This window comes from Oncorhynchus clarkii, chromosome 3, assembly GCF_045791955.1.
Source record: "Oncorhynchus clarkii lewisi isolate Uvic-CL-2024 chromosome 3, UVic_Ocla_1.0, whole genome shotgun sequence".
NCBI lineage: Eukaryota > Metazoa > Chordata > Actinopteri > Salmoniformes > Salmonidae > Oncorhynchus > Oncorhynchus clarkii.
Genome location: NC_092149.1, coordinates 87,021,088 through 87,048,173, shown reverse-complemented (window position 1 = coordinate 87,048,173; position 27,086 = coordinate 87,021,088). Strand labels below are relative to the sequence as shown.

Sequence of the window (27,086 nt, the reverse complement as noted above, 5' to 3'; positions counted from 1 at the left end):
CTGTCTAGTTAGTTACAGGTTAAATAGTAGCCTGGTGTGGTTTATCTGTCTAGTTAGTTACAGGTTAAATAGTAGACTGGTGAGGTTTATCTGTCTATTTACAGGTTAAATAGTAGACTGGTGTGGTTTATCTGTCTAGTTATTTACAGGTTAAATAGTAGACTGGTGAGGTTTATCTGTCTAGTTAGTTACAGGTTAAATAGTAGACTGGGGTGGTTTATCTGTCTAGTTACAGGTTAAATAGTAGACTGGTGAGGTTTATCTGTCTAGTTAGTTACAGGTTAAATAGTAGACTGGTGAGGTTTATCTGTCTAGTTAGTTACAGGTTAAATAGTAGACTGGTGAGGTTTATCTGTCTAGTTAGTTACAGGTTAAATAGTAGACTGGTGAGGTTTATCTGTCTAGTTATTTACAGGTTAAATAGTAGACTGGTGTGGTTTATCTGTCTAGTTAGTTACAGGTTAAATAGTAGACTGGTGAGGTTTATCTGTCTAGTTAGTTACAGGTTAAATAGTAGACTGGTGTGGTTTATCTGTCTAGTTAGTTACAGGTTAAATAGTAGACTGGTGAGGTTTATCTGTCTATTTACAGGTTAAATAGTAGACTGGTGAGGTTTATCTGTCTAGTTAGTTACAGGTTAAATAGTAGACTGGTGAGGTTTATCTGTCTAGTTAGTTACAGGTTAAATAGTAGACTGGTGAGGTTTATCTGTCTAGTTATTTACAGGTTAAATAGTAGACTGGTGTGGTTTATCTGTCTAGTTAGTTACAGGTTAAATAGTAGACTGGTGAGGTTTATCTGTCTAGTTACAGGTTAAATAGTAGACTGGTGTGGTTTATCTGTCTAGTTAGTTACAGGTTAAATAGTAGACTGGTGAGGTTTATCTGTCTAGTTAGTTACAGGTTAAATAGTAGACTGGGGTGGTTTATCTGTCTAGTTAGTTACAGGTTACATAGTAGACTGGTGTGGTTTATCTGTCTAGTTAGTTACAGGTTAAATAGTAGACTGGTGTGGTTTATCTGTCTAGTTACAGGTTAAATAGTAGACTGGTGAGGTTTATCTGTCTAGTTAGTTACAGGTTAAATAGTAGACTGGTGAGGTTTATCTGTCTAGTTACAGGTTAAATAGTAGACTGGTGAGGTTTATCTGTCTAGTTACAGGTTAAATAGTAGACTGGTGAGGTTTATCTGTCTATTTACAGGTTAAATAGTAGACTGGTGAGGTTTATCTGTCTATTTACAGGTTAAATAGTAGACTGGTGTGGTTTATCTGTCTAGTTAGTTACAGGTTAAATAGTAGACTGGTGAGGTTTATCTGTCTAGTTAGTTACAGGTTAAATAGTAGACTGGTGAGGTTTATCTGTCTAGTTAGTTACAGGTTAAATAGTAGACTGGTGTGGTTTATCTGTCTAGTTAGTTACAGGTTAAATAGTAGACTGGTGAGGTTTATCTGTCTAGTTAGTTACAGGTTAAATAGTAGACTGGTGAGGTTTATCTGTCTAGTTAGTTACAGGTTAAATAGTAGACTGGTGAGGTTTATCTGTCTAGTTACAGGTTAAATAGTAGACTGGTGAGGTTTATCTGTCTAGTTAGTTACAGGTTAAATAGTAGACTGGTGAGGTTTATCTGTCTAGTTAGTTACAGGTTAAATAGTAGACTGGTGTGGTTTATCTGTCTAGTTAGTTACAGGTTAAATAGTAGACTGGTGTGGTTTATCTGTCTAGTTAGTTACAGGTTACATAGTAGACTGGTGAGGTTTATCTGTCTAGTTAGTTACAGGTTAAATAGTAGACTGGTGAGGTTTATCTGTCTAGTTACAGGTTAAATAGTAGACTGGTGAGGTTTATCTGTCTAGTTAGTTACAGGTTAAATAGTAGACTGGTGAGGTTTATCTGTCTAGTTAGTTACAGGTTAAATAGTAGACTGGTGTGGTTTATCTGTCTAGTTAGTTACAGGTTAAATAGTAGACTGGTGAGGTTTATCTGTCTAGTTAGTTACAGGTTAAATAGTAGACTGGTGAGGTTTATCTGTCTAGTTAGTTACAGGTTAAATAGTAGACTGGTGAGGTTTATCTGTCTAGTTAGTTACAGGTTAAATAGTAGACTGGTGAGGTTTATCTGTCTAGTTAGTTACAGGTTAAATAGTAGACTGGTGAGGTTTATCTGTCTAGTTACAGGTTAAATAGTAGACTGGTGTGGTTTATCTGTCTAGTTAGTTACAGGTTAAATAGTAGACTGGTGTGGTTTATCTGTCTAGTTAGTTACAGGTTAAATAGTAGACTGGTGTGGTTTATCTGTCTAGTTAGTTACAGGTTAAATAGTAGACTGGTGAGGTTTATCTGTCTAGTTAGTTACAGGTTAAATAGTAGACTGGTGAGGTTTATCTGTCTAGTTATTTACAGGTTACATAGTAGACTGGTGAGGTTTATCTGTCTAGTTAGTTACAGGTTAAATCGTAGACTGGTGTGGTTTATCTGTCTAGTTAGTTACAGGTTAAATAGTAGACTGGTGAGGTTTATCTGTCTAGTTACAGGTTAAATAGTAGACTGGTGAGGTTTATCTGTCTAGTTACAGGTTAAATAGTAGACTGGTGAGGTTTATCTGTCTAGTTACAGGTTAAATAGTAGACTGGTGAGGTTTATCTGTCTAGTTACAGGTTAAATAGTAGACTGGTGTGGTTTATCTGTCTAGTTAGTTACAGGTTAAATAGTAGACTGGTGAGGTTTATCTGTCTAGTTAGTTACAGGTTAAATAGTAGACTGGTGAGGTTTATCTGTCTAGTTAGTTACAGGTTAAATAGTAGACTGGTGAGGTTTATCTGTCTAGTTACAGGTTAAATAGTAGACTGGTGAGGTTTATCTGTCTAGTTAGTTACAGGTTAAATAGTAGACTGGTGTGGTTTATCTGTCTAGTTAGTTACAGGTTAAATAGTAGACTGGTGAGGTTTATCTGTCTAGTTAGTTACAGGTTAAATAGTAGACTGGTGAGGTTTATCTGTCTAGTTACAGGTTAAATAGTAGACTGGTGAGGTGTATCTGTCTAGTTAGTTACAGGTTAAATAGTAGACTGGTGAGGTTTATCTGTCTAGTTAGTTACAGGTTAAATAGTAGACTGGTGAGGTTTATCTGTCTAGTTACAGGTTAAATAGTAGACTGGTGAGGTTTATCTGTCTAGTTACAGGTTAAATAGTAGACTGGTGAGGTTTATCTGTCTAGTTAGTTACAGGTTAAATAGTAGACTGGTGAGGTTTATCTGTCTAGTTACAGGTTAAATAGTAGACTGGTGAGGTTTATCTGTCTAGTTAGTTACAGGTTAAATAGTAGACTGGTGTGGTTTATCTGTCTAGTTAGTTACAGGTTAAATAGTAGACTGGTGAGGTTTATCTGTCTAGTTAGTTACAGGTTAAATAGTAGACTGGTGTGGTTTATCTGTCTAGTTACAGGTTAAATAGTAGACTGGTGAGGTTTATCTGTCTAGTTAGTTACAGGTTAAATAGTAGACTGGTGAGGTTTATCTGTCTAGTTACAGGTTAAATAGTAGACTGGTGTGGTTTATCTGTCTAGTTAGTTACAGGTTAAATAGTAGACTGGTGAGGTTTATCTGTCTAGTTAGTTACAGGTTAAATAGTAGACTGGTGAGGTTTATCTGTCTAGTTACAGGTTAAATAGTAGACTGGTGAGGTTTATCTGTCTAGTTACAGGTTAAATAGTAGACTGGTGTGGTTTATCTGTCTAGTTACAGGTTAAATAGTAGACTGGTGTGGTTTATCTGTCTAGTTAGTTACAGGTTAAATAGTAGACTGGTGTGGTTTATCTGTCTAGTTAGTTACAGGTTAAATAGTAGACTGGTGAGGTTTATCTGTCTAGTTAGTTACAGGTTAAATAGTAGACTGGTGAGGTTTATCTGTCTAGTTACAGGTTAAATAGTAGACTGGTGAGGTTTATCTGTCTAGTTACAGGTTAAATAGTAGACTGGTGTGGTTTATCTGTCTAGTTACAGGTTAAATAGTAGACTGGTGAGGTTTATCTGTCTAGTTACAGGTTAAATAGTAGACTGGTGAGGTTTATCTGTCTAGTTAGTTACAGGTTAAATAGTAGACTGGTGTGGTTTATCTGTCTAGTTAGTTACAGGTTACATAGTAGACTGGTGAGGTTTATCTGTCTAGTTAGTTACAGGTTAAATAGTAGACTGGTGTGGTTTATCTGTCTAGTTAGTTACAGGTTAAATAGTAGACTGGTGAGGTTTATCTGTCTAGTTAGTTACAGGTTAAATAGTAGACTGGTGAGGTTTATCTGTCTAGTTAGTTACAGGTTAAATAGTAGACTGGTGAGGTTTATCTGTCTAGTTAGTTACAGGTTAAATAGTAGACTGGTGTGGTTTATCTGTCTAGTTAGTTACAGGTTAAATAGTAGACTGGTGAGGTTTATCTGTCTAGTTAGTTACAGGTTAAATAGTAGACTGGTGAGGTTTATCTGTCTAGTTAGTTACAGGTTAAATAGTAGACTGGTGAGGTTTATCTGTCTAGTTAGTTACAGGTTAAATAGTAGACTGGTGAGGTTTATCTGTCTAGTTAGTTACAGGTTAAATAGTAGACTGGTGAGGTTTATCTGTCTAGTTACAGGTTAAATAGTAGACTGGTGAGGTTTATCTGTCTAGTTACAGGTTAAATAGTAGACTGGTGAGGTTTATCTGTCTAGTTAGTTACAGGTTAAATAGTAGACTGGTGAGGTTTATCTGTCTAGTTAGTTACAGGTTAAATAGTAGACTGGTGAGGTTTATCTGTCTAGTTAGTTACAGGTTAAATAGTAGACTGGTGAGGTTTATCTGTCTAGTTACAGGTTAAATAGTAGACTGGTGAGGTTTATCTGTCTAGTTAGTTACAGGTTAAATAGTAGACTGGTGAGGTTTATCTGTCTAGTTAGTTACAGGTTAAATAGTAGACTGGTGTGGTTTATCTGTCTAGTTAGTTACAGGTTAAATAGTAGACTGGTGTGGTTTATCTGTCTAGTTAGTTACAGGTTAAATAGTAGACTGGTGAGGTTTATCTGTCTAGTTAGTTACAGGTTAAATAGTAGACTGGTGTGGTTTATCTGTCTAGTTACAGGTTAAATAGTAGACTGGTGTGGTTTATCTGTCTAGTTAGTTACAGGTTAAATATTAGACTGGTGAGGTTTATCTGTCTAGTTAGTTACAGGTTAAATAGTAGACTGGTGAGGTTTATCTGTCTAGTTAGTTACAGGTTAAATAGTAGACTGGTGAGGTTTATCTGTCTAGTTAGTTACAGGTTAAATAGTAGACTGGTGAGGTTTATCTGTCTAGTTACAGGTTAAATAGTAGACTGGTGAGGTTTATCTGTCTAGTTAGTTACAGGTTAAATAGTAGACTGGTGAGGTTTATCTGTCTAGTTAGTTACAGGTTAAATAGTAGACTAGTGTGGTTTATCTGTCTAGTTAGTTACAGGTTAAATAGTAGACTGGTGAGGTTTATCTGTCTAGTTAGTTACAGGTTAAATAGTAGACTGGTGTGGTTTATCTGTCTAGTTAGTTACAGGTTAAATAGTAGACTGGTGAGGTTTATCTGTCTAGTTAGTTACAGGTTAAATAGTAGACTGGTGAGGTTTTTCTGTCTAGTTACAGGTTAAATAGTAGACTGGTGAGGTTTATCTGTCTAGTTAGTTACAGGTTAAATAGTAGACTGGTGAGGTTTATCTGTCTAGTTAGTTACAGGTTAAATAGTAGACTGGTGTGGTTTATCTGTCTAGTTAGTTACAGGTTAAATAGTAGACTGGTGAGGTTTATCTGTCTAGTTAGTTACAGGTTAAATAGTAGACTGGTGAGGTTTATCTGTCTAGTTAGTTACAGGTTAAATAGTAGACTGGTGTGGTTTATCTGTCTAGTTAGTTACAGGTTAAATAGTAGACTGGTGAGGTTTATCTGTCTAGTTAGTTACAGGTTAAATAGTAGACTGGTGTGGTTTATCTGTCTAGTTAGTTACAGGTTAAATAGTAGACTGGTGAGGTTTATCTCTCTAGTTAGTTACAGGTTAAATAGTAGACTGGTGAGGTTTATCTGTCTAGTTAGTTACAGGTTAAATAGTAGACTGGTGAGGTTTATCTGTCTAGTTAGTTACAGGTTAAATAGTAGACTGGTGTGGTTTATCTGTCTAGTTAGTTACAGGTTAAATAGTAGACTGGTGTGGTTTATCTGTCTAGTTAGTTACAGGTTAAATAGTAGACTGGTGTGGTTTATCTGTCTAGTTAGTTACAGGTTAAATAGTAGACTGGTGAGGTTTATCTGTCTAGTTACAGGTTAAATAGTAGACTGGTGTGGTTTATCTGTCTAGTTAGTTACAGGTTAAATAGTAGACTGGTGAGGTTTATCTGTCTAGTTAGTTACAGGTTAAATAGTAGACTGGTGAGGTTTATCTGTCTAGTTACAGGTTAAATAGTAGACTGGTGAGGTTTATCTGTCTAGTTACAGGTTAAATAGTAGACTGGTGAGGTTTATCTGTCTAGTTAGTTATAGGTTAAATAGTAGACTGGTGTGGTTTATCTGTCTAGTTAGTTACAGGTTAAATAGTAGACTGGTGAGGTTTATCTGTCTAGTTAGTTACAGGTTAAATAGTAGACTGGTGAGGTTTATCTGTCTAGTTAGTTACAGGTTAAATAGTAGACTGGTGTGGTTTATCTGTCTAGTTAGTTACAGGTTAAATAGTAGACTGGTTTGGTTTATCTGTCTAGTTAGTTACAGGTTAAATAGTAGACTGGTGTGGTTTATCTGTCTAGTTAGTTACAGGTTAAATAGTAGACTGGTGAGGTTTATCTGTCTAGTTACAGGTTAAATAGTAGACTGGTGTGGTTTATCTGTCTAGTTAGTTACAGGTTAAATAGTAGACTGGTGAGGTTTATCTGTCTAGTTACAGGTTAAATAGTAGACTGGTGTGGTTTATCTGTCTAGTTAGTTACAGGTTAAATAGTAGACTGGTGAGGTTTATCTGTCTAGTTAGTTACAGGTTAAATAGTAGACTGGTGAGGTTTATCTGTCTAGTTACAGGTTAAATAGTAGACTGGTGTGGTTTATCTGTCTAGTTAGTTACAGGTTAAATAGTAGACTGGTGTGGTTTATCTGTCTAGTTAGTTACAGGTTAAATAGTAGACTGGTGAGGTTTATCTGTCTAGTTACAGGTTAAATAGTAGACTGGTGAGGTTTATCTGTCTAGTTACAGGTTAAATAGTAGACTGGTGTGGTTTATCTGTCTAGTTACAGGTTAAATAGTAGACTGGTGAGGTTTATCTGTCTAGTTAGTTACAGGTTAAATAGTAGACTGGTGAGGTTTATCTGTCTAGTTACAGGTTAAATAGTAGACTGGTGTGGTTTATCTGTCTAGTTAGTTACAGGTTAAATAGTAGACTGGTGAGGTTTATCTGTCTAGTTAGTTACAGGTTAAATAGTAGCATGGTGAGGTTTATCTGTCTAGTTACAGGTTAAATAGTAGACTGGTGTGGTTTATCTGTCTAGTTACAGGTTAAATAGTAGACTGGTGAGGTTTATCTGTCTAGTTACAGGTTAAATAGTAGACTGGTGTGGTTTATCTGTCTAGTTAGTTACAGGTTAAATAGTAGACTGGTGTGGTTTATCTGTCTAGTTAGTTACAGGTTAAATAGTAGACTGGTGTGGTTTATCTGTCTAGTTAGTTACAGGTTAAATAGTAGACTGGTGTGGTTTATCTGTCTAGTTACAGGTTAAATAGTAGACTGGTGAGGTTTATCTGTCTAGTTAGTTACAGGTTAAGTAGTAGAATGGTGAGGTTTATCTGTATATCCTTACGGTAGCTATTGATAGCTCAACCACACAGACTGATAGAGTTACTGGACAGACACAGAAACCTTTTTAAACATGAATTACTCAATGTATCCCAAATTATACCCTATACCCTATGTAGTGCACTACTTTAGACCATAGCCCTATGGAACCCTATTCCCTATAATGTGCACTACTTTAGACCAGAGCCCTATAGAACCCTATTCCCTATATAGTGCACTACTTTAGACCAGAGCCCTATAGAACCCTATTCCCTATATAGTGCACTACTTTAGACCAGAGCCCTATGGAACCCTATTCCCTATAATGTGCACTACTTTAGACCAGAGCCCTATGGCACCCTATTCCCTATATTGTGCACTACTTTAGACCAGAGCCCTATGGCACCCTATTCCCTATATTGTGCACTACTTTTGACCAACGCCAGACAGTGAAGTGCACTATGTAGGGAATAGTGTGCCATTTGGGATGCACACTCCGTTTCATGACTCAACACAGTTTAAATAAGGATGATTCATCCCCATCCGTCTCTCTCTCGCTCTCTGTCTCTCTGTCTCTACCTCTGTCTGTCTGTCTCTCTCTCTGCCTCTCTCTCTGTCTGTCTGTCTCTCTCTCTCTCTCTCTCTCTCTCTCTCTCTCTCTCTCACTCTGTCTCTCTCTCTTTCTCTCTCTCTCTCTCTCTCTCTCTCTCTCTCTCTCTCTCTGTCTCTACCTCTGTCTCTCCCTGTCTCTCTCTCTCTCTCTCTCTCTCTGTCTGTCTGTCTCTCTCTCTCTCTCTCTGTCGCTCTCTCTCTCTCTCTCTCTGTCTCTCTCTCTGTCTCTCTGTCGCTCTGTCTCTCTCTGTCTCTCTCTCTCTCTCTGTCTCTCACTGTCGCTCTGTCTCTCTCTGTCTCTCTCTGTCTCTCTCGCTCTCTCTCTCTCTCTCTCTTTGTCACCTGGACGGGCATTGAGTTACCAACGATCCTCTTTCTTTAAGCTCAATGCTCAGATTTTGTCTCCTGCATCAGATGTTGTGTCCTGTCAGTCTTCTGCATACAGTGGGGCAAAAAAGTATTTAGTCAGCCACCAATTGTGCAAGTTCTCCCACTTAAAAAGATGAGAGGCCTGTGATTTTCATCATAGGTACACTTCAACTACGACAGACAAAATTAGAAAAAAAAATCCAGAAAATCACATTATTTGGTCACCTACAAACAAGCAAGATTTCTGGCTCTCACAAACCTGAAACTTCTTCTTTAAGAGGCTCCTCTGTCCTCCACTCATTACCTGTATTAATGGCACCTGTTTGAACTTGTTATCAGTATAAAAGACACCTGTCCACAACCTCAAACAGTCACACTCCAAACTCCACTATGGCCAAGACCAAAGAGCTGTCAAAGGACACCAGAAACAAAATTGTAGACCTGCACCAGGCTGGGAAGACTGAATCTGCAATAGGTAAGCAGCTTGGTTTGAAGAAATCAACTGTGGGAGCAATTATTAGGAAATGAAAGACATACAAGACCACTGATAATCTCCCTCGATCTGGGGCTCCACGCAAGATCTCACCCCGTGGGGTTAAAATGATCACAAGAACGGTGAGCAAAAATCCCAGAACCACACAGGGGGACCTAGTGAATGACCTGCAGAGAGCTGGGACCAAAGTAACAAAGCCTACCATCAGTAACACACTACGCCGCCAGGGACTCAAATCCTGCAGTGCCAGACGTGTCCCCCTGCTTAAGCCAGTACATGTCCAGGCCCGTCTGAAGTTTGCTACAGAGCATTTGGATGATCCAGAAGAAGATTGGGAGAATGTCATATGGTCAGATGAAACCAAAATATAACTTTTTGGTAAAAACTCAACTCGTCGTGTTTGGAGGACAAAGAATGCTGAGTTGCATCAAAAAAACACCATACCTACTGTGAAGCATGGGGGTGGAAACATCATGCTTTGGGGCTGTTTTTCTGCAAAGTGACCAGGACGACTGATCTGTGTAAAATAAAGAATGAATGGGACCATGTATCGTGAGATTTTGAGTGAAAACCTCCTTCCATAAGCAAGGGCATTGAAGATGAAACGTGGCTGGGTCTTTCAGCATGACAATGATCCCAAACACACCGCCCGGGCAACGAAGGAGTGGCTTTGTAAGAAGCATTTCAAGGTCCTGGAGTGGCCTAGCCAGTCTCCAGATCTCAACCCCATAGAAAATCTTTGGAGGGAGTTGAAAGTCCGTGTTTCCCAGCAACAGCCCCAAAACATCACTGCTCTAGAGGAGATCTGCATGGAGGAATGGGCCAAAATACCAGCAACAGTTTGTGAAAACCTTGTGAAGACTTACAGAAAACGTTTGACCTCTGTCATTGTCAACAAAGGGTATATAACAAAGTATTGAGAAACTTTTGTTATTGACTAAATACTTATTTTCCACCATAATTTGCAAATAAATTCATTAAAAATCCTACAATGTGATTTTCTGGATTTTTTTTCTCATGTCGTCTGTCATAGTTGAAGTGTACCTATGATGGAAATTACAGGCCTCTCTCATCTTTTTAAGTGGGAGAACTTGCACAATTGGTGGCTGACTAAATACTTTTTTGCCCCACTGTATGTTTCCTATAGTCTTCTATAGTATTTTAGGCTTGTCCTCTGTTTTGCTGTCCCCTCCAAAAGGGAAGACTTTTGTCTTCAAACGTTGATCTCAAAATAAGACGCTGCTTTAATACATTTCCTTTATAGGCCAACAATGTAGCTATTGAAAATGGTTACTTGTGGTATTGAATATGTCACTGTGTTTGTGTGTGAAGGTACAGGAAACAGGCTCTGCGATGGCATCCGGACAAGAACCCAGACAACAAGGAGGAGGCAGAGGGGAAGTTTAAGGAGCTGGCTGAGGCCTATGAAGTTCTGTCAGATCGTAAGACAAACCTCAACCTGGTTTAAACCTATAATTAACCTAATTATTACCCCTTCTCCACTGTTCTGTGGACTTCGTGTTTAACAACAGTGAGAATACGTCTCCTTATCTTTACAGGGAGAAAACGAGAGGCGTATGATACCTATGGCAAAGACCGAATTCCCAACAACACAGGTGAAGGAATCTTATCTGCTCTATCTCTTGTGATTCTGTTTCTAAAACACGTTTTGAGGTATCCCTTATGGGATACGCCTTAGGACGAGTCACAAGCTCCAAGTATGCAATCACACAGCGTCTGTTGGAGAAAGACTGGTCAAGTGTCGAATGAGGTTAGCCCCTCTCCTCCGTAAAGGGAGCCACTCGTTCGCCAACTGGTCATTCTCGCCTGTCTTCCTTGCGGAAGTGACTGCGTTCACTAAAAAAACTCCCCTTAGCACGACTAGATTCCTGTCTTCCTACTGAACCATTATCAGAGGAACCGTGAGGTTAACGCTGCTGAATGTAGGACCGTGAGGTTAACACTGCTGAATGTAGGACCGTGAGGTTAACACTGCTGAATGTAGGACCGTGAGGTTAACTCTGCTGAATGTAGGACCGTGAGGTTAACTCTGCTGAATGTAGGACCATGAGGTTAACTCTGCTGAATGTAGGACCATGAGGTTAACTCTGCTGAATGTAGGACCGTGAGGTTAACTCTGCTGAATGTAGGACCTTGAGGTTAACTCTGCTGAATGTAGGACCATGAGGTTAACTCTGCTGAATGTAGGACCATGAGGTTAACTCTGCTGAATGTAGGACCATGAGGTTAACTCTGCTGAATGTAGGACCGTGAGGTTAACTCTGCTGAATGTAGGACCGTGAGGTTAACTCTGCTGAATGTAGGACCTTGAGGTTAACCTGCTGAATGTAGGACCGTGAGGTTAACTCTGCTGAATGTAGGACCGTGAGGTTAACTCTGCTGAATGTCAGTCTCAGTTTAGCTAATGCCACATGGCTAGCTATTGAGCCTTGGTTAGCCCTTGCCGCAAAGACTTTAGCTAACTTGGCTAGCTAGCTGCAAGGCTAGATAACCACACAAAGGGCTCAACTTGCCCAGCCTCTCGGACAAGGAAAAGGCTATCACGGCTAACAAACTGTTTGGGCCTTCTGACGCTACCATGCGACAAAAGTTTGAAGGTGAAGCCTCAAACTTCTTCTTACCCTGTAGACCTAGGTACCGTGGCAACTTTGTCTACCCTCCACAAAGCAAGGAGGGGGCAACTTCTATACTTCTGAAACCCCTTGTTCAGCACCTCATCTCTATGCATCTGCTCACAGGGAAGACTCACTCAACCCTCCCCCCAGCTCTTCCCTCAGTCGCCACCAATCACCGTCCCCAAATACCAGTCTTTCAACCGCCGACAGATACAAAAATAAGTATCTGTCGCATCCATGCGGCTTGCCAAGAGCACAGAACCAAAAAATAGAAAATAACGGGGTAACTTTTCTCTAACGTCACCAGAAGGGTGTTCCGGCACCCCTGGCGTGCGAGAGTCATTAGACTATTTGGAGTCTTGAAGCGCATGTCCATCGCTGGGTCTTGTCCACAGTCACAGAGGGATGTAGACTGCAGTTCACTGCTATGAAACCACCCGTTTTCAACAGAGTTTTCATTTGAACAGCGATTGGCGACTCGGCTCGCATACTAGAGCAGGAAAAAACAAACAGTTGATTAAGCGAAGGGGCTATCAGAGCATTACCATTAATGGTAGAGAGCCAGAGCCGTATGCTTACTTTCAACGTGCTCTCTCACTCTATTCATCAAGGCGACTGGTTCAGTTCAGTCAACATGCAAGAATGCTTATTTTAATAGGAGGTTTCTCAGGTTTGCCTTTTTGAGGCACAGCCTACGAATACGTTCGCTGTTCCCTTCAGGCTAGCACCAACTCCCTGTTTGTTCAGCAAGTGTGTGGAGACGGCACTACCGCCCCTGAGAACCAAGAGTCTCCGCCTACATAGTCAATTACCTGCGTTGCCCCCCTACACAGCAGCAAGCGCTTTGAGACACGCCTTTCCTCGTAACTACAGTTCAAGACAAACCAGACCTGGCGTTAGGCTGGATTCTCTCTCTTATTGGGCTATTGGATGGCCCTTGCCCTGTTCTGCAAGGGGGGCGCTGCGTCATGCTCACAATGTGTCTCCGAGTGCTGGGGTTGATGGTATCCACCGTCTCAGTAGTGTCCACAGGGACTATTGAGAATGAGAGGCTTTCAGCGTTGGGTGGCTGCCCTTCGTCTGTGTCCAACACCAACGCCAGCGCAACTGTCAGCTAGCGGTGACCGAGGACGGTCTCTCAGCTCTTCGTCACTGGAGGAGCCCCTCCATCTTCATTTCAGGCACTTCCCCTGTCATCCCCCCCCCCCCCCCCCCCGTCATCCGCTGTCATCCGCTCTTCACCCCCTGTCATTAAGGAAAGGGGGTGACGACAGATGTGTCACTCAGAGGGTGGGGGCGCAGTTCGCGAGAGAAGAGCAATAAACGAATTGTGGTCCCCACAGCTCTGCCACGCGTATATAAATGACCTTTGAACTGCTGACAGTGTTTAATGCATTGATACACTTTCTGCCCTTTCCTTTGAATTTGTCACATCCTTGTAAGGGGCGGACAATACGACTGCCAGGGTGGCACAGGGTGGCACACGCTCTTCTGTATCTACACAGACTACTGTTGTGGTATACATCAACCGCCAGGGTGGCACACGCTCTTCTGTGTCTACACAGACTACTGTTGTGGTGTACATCAACCGCCAGGGTGGCACACGCTCCTCTGTGTCTACACAGACTACTGTTGTGGTTTACATCAACCGCCAGGGTGGCACACGCTCCTCTGTGTATACACAGACTACTGTTGTGGTGTACATCAACCGCCAGGGTGGCACACGCTCTTCTGTGTCTACACAGACTACTGTTTTGGTATACATCAACCCCCAGGGTGGCACACACTCTTCTGTGTCTACACAGACTACTGTTGTGGTGTACATCAACCGCCAGGGTGGCACACACAGACTACTGTTGTGGTGTACATCAACCGCCAGGGTGGCACACGCTCTTCTGTGTCTACACAGACTTACTGTTAAGATTATTCTGTGGAGCAGAGCATACCTACTTTTACTATGCGTGACTCAAGTCCCAGGTGTATTGAATGTGAAACTTTTTGTCCAGAGGGAATCCCCTATATGGGGGAGATTCCATTCCCTCGGCCCAGTTTTTCAAAAGTTACCTACGCGGATTTCAGCGGTCAGATAGGATTAAATGTTAGAATTTAAATTGAAAAAATAAATAAATAACTGAAATATGAAATAAAAAAAACTGAAAGCTTCTGATCCTCCAGATAGGGGTAAGGATTTGTTCATCCAATCTGACCTTTGACCAAAATTCAAAAGACAGTCATTAGGATAGTTTTGATGCTGAAAATCTGGATTATCTTGATCCAAGGGTGAATTCAGGGTGGATTTAGAAAAGATGAAGGGCACTAAATCCAAGAAATGTGAGGAAGTTTAGAACAGTTTCTTACATGTGAATTTTTATTTCACTAGGTGAGTCAAACAGTGGGTTAACTGCCTTGTTCAGGGGTAGAACACAGATTTGTACCTTGTCAGCTCAGGGGATTTGAGTTTGCAACCTTTCGGTTCCAAGTCCAACACTCTAACCACTAGGGTACCCTGCCGCCTCTACACTCTAACCACTAGGCTACCCTGCCGCCTCTACACTCTAACCACTAGGCTACCCTGCCGCCTCTACACTCTAACCACTAGGGTACCCTGCCGCCTCTACACTCTAACCACTAGGCTACCCTGCCGCCTCTACACTCTAACCACTAGGCTACCCTGCCGCCTCTACACTCTAACCACTAGGCTACCCTGCCGCCTCTACACTCTAACCACTATGCTACCCTGTCACCCCCAAAGGTTTATGTTAAATTGACTGTAGTATAGGTATGTGATCAGTTGTTATATTGAGAAGTGTCAAATAAATGCATCTACACACTTATAAGTGGATATGCAGGCTCTATTATATTCTAGGTATCTTTATTCATGTAGTTTACTCATCTCAGTTTCCCTATGACAGTGTAGAAGTAGTAACACAACCTGTCCAGTAGATGGCGAGGTGCCTGTTCAAATCACAGAAAGGCCAGATTGTGACATCTGGATCAGAATGATCCTATCCGATTATGTTCTGAAAAATAACAAATAAATAAAAAAGTCTCAAAAACAGCCAGATCAGATCTGATCGTGCTAATAGCAAAACAGAGGATTACAGAATCCGGATATTTATAAACCCAGATTTAAAATGTTGACATTTTTTAGCCCATAATGTCTAGCCACCATAGATCTCTTCGCACTTGGACGCGTTATCACACCCTTGCAATTACAATGGTTTCGTCTTAGAGCTTATGCTTTCAACCCGCCTCCATTTACTTCTTCGAAAGAAGGGCGTTTCCACTGTTTATGTCCAGCACCTACTTGGATGGCACAAGAGTGACCAAGACTTTGTGTCTTGGGCGACCTCCTGCAATTAATTGCACCTTCATTGGCGTATACCGTCCTCAGTGTTCGGAGGGGTGATGCTGTTAGAACTACCCCGGTTTCGGGAGACCAGGTCTGCGTCACGGGAATTGGCCATACACCATAATAAGGGACACGTGGTTCTGTGAGAATACGAGTGAGATGTGTGACCACTTTTTCCCGTAAAAAAGGAAGAGCGGTACGTTCGTGAATGACCAATCGGCAGGCGTTGTGGCTCTTTTGTTTATGGAGGAGAGCTGTTCACCTCATTCGCCACTTGACCTGTCTGTCTCCAACAGACGCTTTGTGATTGGATACTTTGAGCTTGTGACCCTGCCCTAAGATGTATCCCATAAGTGACATCTCACTGTATTCTCATAGAACCAGGGGTTTACGCAAGTCAAATTTTATAGAGTTGTCTACAATTACATCATCTATTCTATTCTGTTCTGTTTTTGATCAACAATGTTGGTAGTGTCCCTATTAATCAATCAAAATGTATCCCCTCCCTCCCTCCCTCCCTCCCTCCCTCCCTCCCTCCCTCCCTCCCTCCCTCCCTCCCTCCCTCCCTCCCTCCCTCCCTCCCTCCCACCAGGCTCCAGTAGCCATCCCACTCCAGAAGACTTCCCAGGGTTCACCTTTACATTCCGGAGTCCAGAGGAAGTGTTTCAGGAATTCTTTGGAGGCCAGGATCCTTTTGCAAATTTCTTCGGTGGGTCTGACCAATATCCTACGGTCCTTCAACAATATCCTACGTCTTTATGTGTTCCTTAGTCGAGGCTAAATCTGACCGGGAAACCAGTCCGTAGGTGAATCGCAGCAGTTCACACAAAGCAGAACACTACCTGCTTCTTCTATGTTTCATAGTCTCTCTGATATCTCTGTCCTCATAGTCTCTCTGTTATCACTGTCCTCATAGTCTCTCTGATATCTCTGTCCTCATAGTCTCTCTGTTATCACTGTCCTCATAGTCTCTCTGTTATCACTGTCCTCATAGTCTCTCTGTTATCACTGTCCTCATAGTCTCTCTGATATCTCTGTCCTCATAGTCTCTCTGTTATCACTGTCCTCATAGTCTCTCTGTTATCACTGTCCTCATAGTCTCTCTGTTATCACTGTCCTCATAGTCTCTCTGTTATCACTGTCCTCATAGTCTCTCTGTTATCACTGTCCTCATAGTCTCTCTGATATCGCTGTCCTCATAGTCTCTCTGTTATCACTGTCCTCATAGTCTCTCTGTTATCACTGTCCTCATAGTCTCTCTGTTATCACTGTCCTCATAGTCTCTCTGTTATCACTGTCCTCATAGTCTCTCTGTTATCACTGTCCTCATAGTCTCTCTGTTATCACTGTCCTCGTCCTCATAGCCTCTCTGTTATCACTGTCCTCATAGTCTCTCTGTTATCACTGTCCTCATAGCCTCTCTGTTATCACTGTCCTCATAGCCTCTCTGTTATCACTGTCCTCATAGTCTCTCTGTTATCACTGTCCTCATAGTCTCTCTGTTATCACTGTCCTCATAGTCTCTCTGTTATCACTGTCCTCATAGCCTCCCTGTTATCACTGTCCTCATAGTCTCTCTGTTATCACTGTCCTCATAGTCTCTCTGTTATCACTGTCCTCAGTCTCTCTGTTATCACTGTCCTCATAGTCTCTCTGTTATCACTGTCCTCATAGTCTCTCTGTTATCACTGTCCTCATAGTCTCTCTGTTATCACTGTCCTCATAGTATCTCTGTTATCACTGTCCTCATAGTCTCTCAGTTATCACTGTCCTCATAGTCTCTCTGTTATCACTGTCCTCATAGTCTCTCTGTTATCACTGTCCTCATAGTCTCTATGTTATCACTGTCCTCATAGTCTCTCTGTTATCACTGTCCTCATAGTGTCTCTGTTATCACTGTCCTCATAGTCTCTCTGTTATCACTGTCCTCATAGTCTCTCTGTTATCACTGTCCTCATAGTCTCTCTGTTATCACTGTCCTCATAGTCTCTCTGTTATCACTGTCCTCATAGTCTCTCTGTTATCACTGTCCTCATAGTCTCTCTGTTATCACTGTCCTCATAGTCTCTCTGTTATCACTGTCCTCATAGTCTCTCTGTTCTCACTGTCCTCATAGTCTCTCTGTTATCACTGTCCTCATAGTCTCTCTGTTATCACTGTCCTCATAGTCTCTCTGTTATCACTGTCCTCATAGTCTCTCTGTTATCACTGTCCTCGTCCTCATAGCCTCTCTGTTATCACTGTCCTCATAGTCTCTCTGTTATCACTGTCCTCATAGCCTCTCTGTTATCACTGTCCTCATAGCCTCTCTGTTATCACTGTCCTCATAGTCTCTCTGTTATCACTGTCCTCATAGTCTCTCTGTTATCACTGTCCTTATAGTCTCTCTGTTATCACTGTCCTCATAGCCTCCCTGTTATCACTGTCCTCATAGTCTCTCTGTTATCACTGTCCTCATAGTCTCTCTGTTATCACTGTCCTCAGTCTCTCTGTTATCACTGTCCTCATAGTCTCTCTGTTATCACTGTCCTCATAGTCTCTCTGTTATCACTGTCCTCATAGTCTCTCTGTTATCACTGTCCTCATAGTATCTCTGTTATCACTGTCCTCATAGTCTCTCAGTTATCACTGTCCTCATAGTCTCTCTGTTATCACTGTCCTCATAGTCTCTCTGTTATCACTGTCCTCATAGTCTCTCTGTTATCACTGTCCTCATAGTCTCTCTGTTATCACTGTCCTCATAGTGTCTCTGTTATCACTGTCCTCATAGTCTCTCTGTTATCACTGTCCTCATAGTCTCTCTGTTATCACTGTCCTCATAGTCTCTCTGTTATCACTGTCCTCATAGTCTCTCTGTTATCACTGTCCTCATAGTCTCTCTGTTATCACTGTCCTCATAGTCTCTCTGTTATCACTGTCCTCATAGTCTCTCTGTTATCACTGTCCTCATAGTCTCTCTGTTCTCACTGTCCTCATAGTCTCTCTGTTATCACTGTCCTCATAGTGTCTCTGTTATCACTGTCCTCATAGTCTCTCTGTTATCACTGTCCTCATAGTCTCTCTGTTATCACTGTCCTCATAGCCTCTCTGTTATCACTGTCCTCATAGCCTCTCTGTTATCACTGTCCTCATAGTCTCTCTGTTATCACTGTCCTCATAGTCTCGCTGTTATCACTGTCCTCATAGTCTCTCTGTTATCACTGTCCTCATAGCCTCCCTGTTATCACTGTCCTCATAGTCTCTCTGTTATCACTGTCCTCATAGTCTCTCTGTTATCACTGTCCTCAGTCTCTCTGTTATCACTGTCCTCATAGTCTCTCTGTTATCACTGTCCTCATAGTCTCTCTGTTATCACTGTCCTCATAGTCTCTCTGTTATCACTGTCCTCATAGTCTCTCTGTTATCACTGTCCTCATAGTCTCTCTGTTATCACTGTCCTCATAGTCTCTCTGTTATCACTGTCCTCATAGTCTCTCTGTTATCACTGTCCTCATAGCCTCTCTGTTATCACTGTCCTCATAGTCTCTCTGTTAACACTGTCCTCATAGTCTCTCTGTTATCACTGTCCTCATAGTCTCTCTGTTATCACTGTCCTCATAGTCTCTCTGTTATCACTGTCCTCATAGTCTCTCTGTTATCACTGTCCTCATAGTCTCTCTGTTATCTCTGTTCTCATAGTCTCTCTGTTATCACTGTTCTCATAGTCTCTGTTATCACTGTCCTCATAGTCTCTGTTATCACTGTCCTCATAGTCTCTCTGTTGTTACTGGCCTCATAGTCTCTCTGTTATCACTGTCCTCATAGTTTCTCTGTTATCACTGTCCTCAGTCTCTCTGTTGTTACTGTCCTCATAGTCTCTCTGTTATCACTGTCCTCATAGTCTCTCTGTTATCACTGTCCTCATAGTCTCTCTGTTATCACTGTCCTTAGTCTCTCTGTTATCACTGTCCTCATAGTCTCTCTGTTATCATTGTCCTCATAGTCTCTCTGTTATCACTGTCCTCATAGTCTCTCTGTTATCACTGTCCTCATAGTCTCTCTGTTAAAACTGTCCTCATAGTCTCCCTGTTATCTCTGTCGTCATAGTCTCTCTGTTATCTCTGTCCTCATAGTCTCTGTTATCTCTGTCCTCAGTGTCTCTGTTATCACTGTCCTCATAGTCTCTCTGTTATCACTGTCCCCATAGTCTCTCTGTTGTTACTGTCCCCATAGTCTCTCTGTTATCTCTGTCCCCATAGTCTCTCTGTTATCTCTGTCCTCATAGTCTCTCTGTTATCTCTGTCCTCTCAGATGACTTTGCCTTCGGAGGTGGGATGCACAGTGGCTTCCATGGACATCCTGGCACTTCGAGGCTCGGCCCAAGCCGGTTTTTCTCCTTTCCCTCTGCTGGAGGTCCGTAATAAAACAATATCTGGATCCCAAATGTCACCCTATTCCCTATGTAGTGCACTACGTTAGACTGCACTGATAGGGCTCTGGTCAAAACTAGTGCACTATGTAGAGAACAGGGTGTCATTTGGGACACAATTCCATAATAAGAGGGTTTTAACACATGTATTACACAGTTAACACATTTATTACACAGTTACAACACAATACAATCAGCTCCAGTCACAGTATAGTTTATCTGACTGGTCCTCGTCCTCCCTCCTTCACAGTGCATGACTTCACCTCTTCCTCCTCCTCCCTCCTTCACGGTGCATGACTTCCCTTCTTCCTCCCTCCTTCACAGTGCATGACTTCACCTCTTCCTCCTCCTCCCTCCTTCACGGTGCATGACTTCCCCTCTTCCTCCCTCCTTCACAGTGCATGACTTCACCTCTTCCTCCCTCCTTCACGGTGCATGACTTCACCTCTTCCTCGTCCTCCTTCACAGTGCATGACTTCACCTCATCCTCCCTCCTTCACGGTGCATGACTTCACCTCTTCCTCCCTCCTTCACAGTGCATGACTTCACCTCTTCCTCCTCCTTCCTCCGTCACAGTGCACGACTTCACCTCTTCCTCCTCCTCCCTCCTTCACGGTGCATGACTTCACCTCTTCCTCCTCCTCCCTCCTTTACGGTGCATGACTTCCCCTCTTCCTCCCTCCTTCACGGTGCATGACTTCACCTCTTCCTCTTCCTCCCTCCTTCACAGTGCATGACTTCACCTCTTCCTCCTCCTTCCTCCTTCACAGTGCACGACTTCACCTCTTCCTCCCTCCTTCACAGTGCATGACTTCACCTCTTCCTCCGCCTTCCTCCTTCACAGTGCATGACTTCACCTCTTCCTCCTCCTCCTCCCTCTTTCACAATGCATGACTTCACCTCTTCCTCCTCCTCCCTCTTTCACAGTGCATGACTTCACCTCTTCCTTCTCCTCCCTCTTTCACAGTGCATGACTTCACCTCTTCCTCTTCCTCCCTCTTTCACAGTGCATGAATTCACCTCTTCCTCCCTATTTCACAGTGCATGACTTCACCTCTTCCTCCTCCTTCCTCCTTCACAGTGCACGACTTCACCTCTTCCTCCTCCTCCCTCCTTCACGGTGCATGACTTCACCTCTTCCTCCTCCTCCCTCCTTCACGGTGCATGACTTCCCCTCTTCCTCCCTCCTTCACAGTGCATGACTTCACCTCTTCCTCCTCCTCCTCCCTCTTTCACAGTGCATGAATTCACCTATTCCTCCCTATTTCACAGTGCATGACTTCACCTCTTCCTCCTCCTCCTCCTCCTCCCTCTTTCACAGTGCATGACTTCACCTCTTCCTCTTCCTCCCTCTTTCACAGTGCATGAATTCACCTCTTCCTCCCTATTTCACAGTGCATGACTTCACCTCGTCCTCGTCCTCCATGGCTGGAATGGATTGGATGGACAGCATCGGAGGAGGGATGGGAAATTTCAAGTCTGTCTCCACCTCTACGCGTGTCATCAACGGCAAACGCACCGCCACCAAGAAGTCAGTAAATCTGCATCCCAATTTGCACCATAAACCCTATTTAGTGTAAAACAAATGGTCCCATTTGTTCCAGTGTTTGTGTCTCTGCATGGTCATGTGAGGGAAACATATTTACTGGTTCCCTAAATATGATGATATGGGCGGTGACTGACTGTTCTTGTCAACAGGATCAAAGAAAACGGTCAGGAGAGAACAGAGATCGAGGAAGACGGGGTCTTGAAGACGGTGCTCATCAATGGTAATCCATCCACCCTGTGTCCCTCCCTCCCTCCCCTCATCCAGTCCCTTGTCAACTGTTCCTGACTAGCTGTGTCTGGGTTATTCTTCCTCCTGTCACCCTCCTAACCCCTCCTGTCCCCCTCCTAACCCCCTCCTGTCCCCCTCCTTTCCCCCAGGTGTGGAGGATGAGTTGGCCTTGGCTCTGGAGCTCAGCAAGAGAGACCACCTGCCCCCTAGTCAACCCTCACAGACTCCCAGGCAACACCTTCAGCAGCAGGCAGAGAGGGCGTTACCTGTGGAGCTCCAGACCCAGACCCATCCACACCGACCCATCTCCGGCCCCCGGTCTATGGCCCAGCGCTCCTTCAGCTCAGCCCCCTACTTCCACTACCCTGACGTCCCCAGGGAGGAAGAGGATGATGATGAAGATCTCCAGATGGCCCTGGCCTACAGCCTGTCTGAGATGGAGGCCCAGCAGAGAGCGTCGGCTTCAGCACCAGACGTCATCTCAGGTGCTGGGGGTGTGGTGATGGTAGAGGTTGGGGGTGAGGCGGGGGTTGGGGTGGGGAGAGTGGTCCTAGACCTTGGCCCAGGCCAGTCAACAGCACCAAAGAAGAGGTCAGGGTCAGGGGACATGTCACCACACAGCAGCCCCTCTCCACTGGACCACAGGGGGCTCCTCAACCACCTCCAGGAGCAGGGAGCCACTGAGGAGCCGGCTGCTAAAACCACCAGCAGCTCCACTGTGAAAAATAAAAAGTGTGGTTGTATGGTGTGTTGAGTGTGTGTGGTGAGTGTGTGTGATTGTGTGTGTGAGTGTGTGGTGTGTGTGTGAGAGTGTGTGTGGTGAGTGTGTGTGTGGTGAGTGAGTGTGAGTGTATGGTGAGTGTGTGGTGTGTGTGTGTGTGTGTGAGTGTGTGTGTTCTCAGAGATCAAACTCTACTCCAGTGTTTATGTGTTTTCCCCTTTTTGAAGTGTGTGCCTTGGCCCATTAGATGTATATAAAGCTGTCCGAGGGCCTTGTACAGTGTTGTGTTGTGACTGCCTTGCTGTGTTCTCAGATGGCCACTTTTCACAATGTAGCCAACCAGCCAATAAATCTACAATGATCCCAGTTTACAGTATGTCTGTATATCAAGTCTGGGGGTTACAATTAACATCATGTCTTCATGTGTCAAGTCCACAGTCCCTTTTCTAAAGGAGCGTAGAAATAGAATGTCTATGAGTTTACCTGTCAAAATGCCGTGGTCAGACGGGCTTTTTCCCCTTTCTACTCATTCTATTTCTAGGAGTTGGATAGAATTCACTAGGAACAAAAACGTGCCTTGCGCTTTTATTGTCACGTGCACACGTTTAAAAAAAATAAAAAATCTTTACATTTATTTTGAATTTTACCCCCTATTTATGGTATCCAATTGTTACGATCTTGTCTCATCACTACAACTCCCGTACAGGCTCGGGAGAGACAAAGGTTGAAAGTCATGCGTCCTCCGATACACAACCCAACCAAGCCGCACTCCTTCTTAAACACAGCGCACATCCAACCCGGAAGCCAGCCGCACCAATGTGTCGGAGGAAACACCGTGCACCTGGCGACCTGGTTAGCGTGCACTGCACCCGGCCCACCACAGGAGTCGCTAGTCCGCGATGAGACAATGATACCGGCCAAACCCTCCCCTAACACGAACGACGCTAGGCCAATTGTGCGTCGCTCCATGGACCTCTGCGACAGAGCCTGGGCTCGAACCCAGAGTCTCTGGTGGTACAGCTAGCACTGCGATGCAGGCGCCCTAGACCACTGCATAACCCGGGAGGCTACGTGCACACGTTTGATTGTCACGTGCACACGTTTTATTGTCACGTGCACACGTTTTATTGTCACGTGCAGACGTTTTATTGTCAAGTGCATAAGTACAGTGAAATGCTTAACTTGCGAGCTCTACCCAACAGTGCAGTAATCAATATCAAAATATTATAACTAAAAATAAAAACATTAGAAATAAGAAATTAAAGAGGAAGCTTTATACTGGCTCAGTGTTCAGTACCTCAGAGAGGAAGCTTTATACTGGCTCAGTGTTCAGTACCTCAGAGATGAAGCTTTATACTGGCTCAGTGTTCAGTACCTCAGAGATGAAGCTTTATACTGGCTCAGTGTTCAGTACCTCAGAGATGAAGCTTTATACTGGCTCAGTGTTCAGTACCTCAGAGATGAAGCTTTATACTGGCTCAGTGTTCAGTACCTCAGAGATGAAGCTTTATACTGGCTCAGTGTTCAGTACCTCAGAGATTAAGCTTTATACTGGCTCAGTGTTCAGTACCTCAGAGATGAAGCTTTATACTGGCTCAGTGTTCAGTACCTCACTAGCTCAGAGATGAAGCTTTATACTGGCTCAGTGTTCAGTGCCTCACTAGCTCAGAGAGGAAGCTTTATACAAGGTCACTGCCAGTACCACATTTACAATGTGCAGGGGTAATGTAGTATTGAGGTAGATATGGACATGTAGTCAAGGATACTGGCGTATTGAGGTAGATAAGGACATATAGGCAGGGATACTGGCGTATTGATGTAGATATGGGCATATAGGCAGGGATACTGGAGTATTGAGGTAGATATGGGCATATAGACAGGGATACTGGCGTATTGAGGTAGATAAGGACATATAGGCAGGGATACTGGAGTATTGAGGTAGATATGGACATATAGGCAGGGATACTGGAGTATTGAGGTAGATATGGACATATAGGCAGGGATACTGGCGTATTGAGGTAGATAAGGACATATAGGCAGGGATACTGGCATATAAAGGGATTTCTTGAAAGTGAGACTGGTAGCAGAAAATAATGACTGGTATATAAATAATAATATAGATAATGATAAATGATGATAATAATAATGATAATAATAATATTATTATGAATAATGATAATGATAATATTAATAATGATAATATTAATAATGATAATGATAATATATTAATAATAATAATGATAATAACACCAATGATCAAAATAATAATAATATTATTATAAATAACAATAATGATACTTATTATATTATTAATAATAAAATAATAATATAAATAATTATAATAATGATAATATAATAATAATGATAATATAATAAGAATAATGATGACAATAATGATAATATAACGATAATAATGATAATATTAATAATAATTATGATAATAATGATAATATAACGATAATGATAATATTAATGATAATTATGATAATAATAATGAACATATAATGTAAATATTAATAATGATAATGATAATAATAATAATAATATTAATAATAATGATAATAATAATGATAATATTAATAATAATAATGATAATAACAATAGTAATGATGGTAAATGACAATAATGATAATAACAATAGTAATGATAATAATGAAAATAATGATAATAACAATAGTAATGATAATAATAATAATATTAATAATGATTATTAATAATGATAAAAATAATGAAAATAATGATAATAGCAATAGTAATGATAATAATGATAATATTAATAATAATGATAATGATAATATAAATCATAATAATAATGATAATAACAATAGTAATGATAATAATGATAATAATAATGATGATAATTTTAATACCAGCGATACTATTAATAATAATAATGTTCATAATAGTGATAATAATTATAATAATAATAATAACAATGATAATGATAATAATCATAACAATGATAATGATAATAATGATAATAATTATGATAATAATAATGATAATAATAATAATCAACGGTATGGCATCAGAATAAGTTGTGGGTTCATGTTAGTGTGTGTGTGGTGGTGAGTGTGTGGTGGTGTGTGTGTGTGTGTGTGTGTGAGTGTATGCGTCCTGGTGTTAGTGTGAGTGTGTGTGTAAGTGTGTCAGTGTAGGTGTGTTTTCACAGTGAGGGAGGTCTTCACATGTTTAGTTAACCAGCATTTACACTGCCTTTAGAAAGTATTCATACCCCTAGACTTATTCCACATTTTGGTATGTGGAATAAGATTTCAAAATTAATAAATAAAAAATAATTCTCACCAATCTACACCCATCCGTCAATACATGTTAGAATCACATTTGGCCGTGATTACAGCTGTGAGACTTCCTGGGTAAGTTTCTATGAGCTTTGAATAGCTGGATTGTATCATATTATTCTTAAAAAAAACTTAAAGCCATTTTAGAGTTTTGCCATAGATTTTCCATCAGAATTAAGTCCAATTAAGTCCAAACTGTAAGTAGTCTTCTTGGTAAGCAAGATGTGGCCTTGTGTTTTAGGTTATTATCCTAATGAAAGGTTAATTCATCTCCCAGTGTCTGGTGGAAACCAGGTGTTCCTCTATGATTTTGTATGTGCTTAGCTCCTTTCCGTGAATTTATTTTATCCCAAAATACTCTCCAGTCCTTAATGATTACAAGCATACCCATAACATGATGCAGCCACCACTATGCTTGGAAATATGGAAAGAGGTACTCAGTAATGTGTTGTGTTGTATTGATAACACTTTGTATTCAGGACAAAAAGTGAATTGCTTTGCCACATTTTTTTGCAGGATTATTTTAGTGCCTTGTTGCAAACAAGATGCATGTTTTGAATGTGTTTTTGTTGTTGTACAGGCTTCCTTATTTTCAATCTGTCATTTAGTTTAGTATTATGGAGTAACTACAGTGTTGTTTATCCATACTCAGTGTTCTCCTATCACAGCCATTCAACTCTGTAACTGTTTTAAAGTCACCATTGGCTTCATGGTGAAATCCATGAGTGGTTTCCTTCCTCTCCGGCAACTGAGTTAGGAAGGACGCCTGTATCTTTTGTAGTGACTGTGTGTATTGATATACCATCTAAAGTGTAATTAATAACTTCACTATGCTCAAATGGATATTCAGTATCTGCTTTTGATATGTTTACCCATCTACCAATAGGTGCCCTTCATTGCGAGGCATTAAAAAAACCTCCCTGATCATTATGGTTGAATCTGTGTTTGAAATTCACTGCTCGACCTTACAGATAATTGTATGTACAGAGATGTACAGAGATGCAGAGATGAGCTAGTCATTCAAAAATAATGTTAAACACTATTATTGCACACAGAGTGAGTCCATGCAACTTATTATGTGACTTGTTAAGCACATTTTTACTCCTGGACTTATTTAGGCTTACCATAACAATGGGCTTTAATACTTATTGACTCAGGATATTTCAGCTTTTCATTTTTTATCCTTTTCGAAAAACATAATTTGCTTATGGGGTCATTGGCTCAGCATAGTCCGGGTTAGAGGAGGGTTTGGTCAGGGTAGCCTGTCATTGAAAACTAAGAAATTGTTCTTAACTGACTTGCCAAGTTACATAAAGGTTAAACAAATAGCCTCAACAGCACTCTGTAGGGTAGAGCCACGGTGTTGCCGGAGGACAGCTAGCTTCCGTCCTCCTCTTGGTACATTGACTTCAATACAAATCCCAGGAGGCTCATGGTTCTCACCCCCTTCCATAGACTTACTCAGTAATTATGACAACTTCCAGAGGCCATCTTCCAACCTATCAGAGCTCTTGCAGCATGACCTGACATGTTGTCCACCCAATCAAAGGATCAGAGAAATAACCTAGTACTGAAAGCATAAGCTACAGCTAGCTAGCACTGCAGTGCATCAAATGT

General features: G+C 41.7%; 1 protein-coding gene across 2 annotated transcripts in view; it reads left to right on the top strand.

The window, feature by feature from the left end:
• Nucleotides 1-27,086, top strand: part of LOC139405534 (dnaJ homolog subfamily B member 6-like) — a 48,199-nt gene that overhangs the window by 8,400 nt on the left and 12,713 nt on the right. For both annotated transcript variants that reach the window (XM_071147946.1, XM_071147947.1), the window contains exons 3-9: nt 10,606-10,715; nt 10,833-10,889; nt 15,854-15,970; nt 19,552-19,653; nt 21,065-21,200; nt 21,368-21,438; nt 21,596-21,931. In XM_071147946.1, the coding sequence (XP_071004047.1) occupies nt 10,606-10,715; nt 10,833-10,889; nt 15,854-15,970; nt 19,552-19,653; nt 21,065-21,200; nt 21,368-21,438; nt 21,596-21,931 (929 nt within the window). The remainder of the gene's footprint in view (nt 1-10,605; nt 10,716-10,832; nt 10,890-15,853; nt 15,971-19,551; nt 19,654-21,064; nt 21,201-21,367; nt 21,439-21,595; nt 21,932-27,086) is intronic.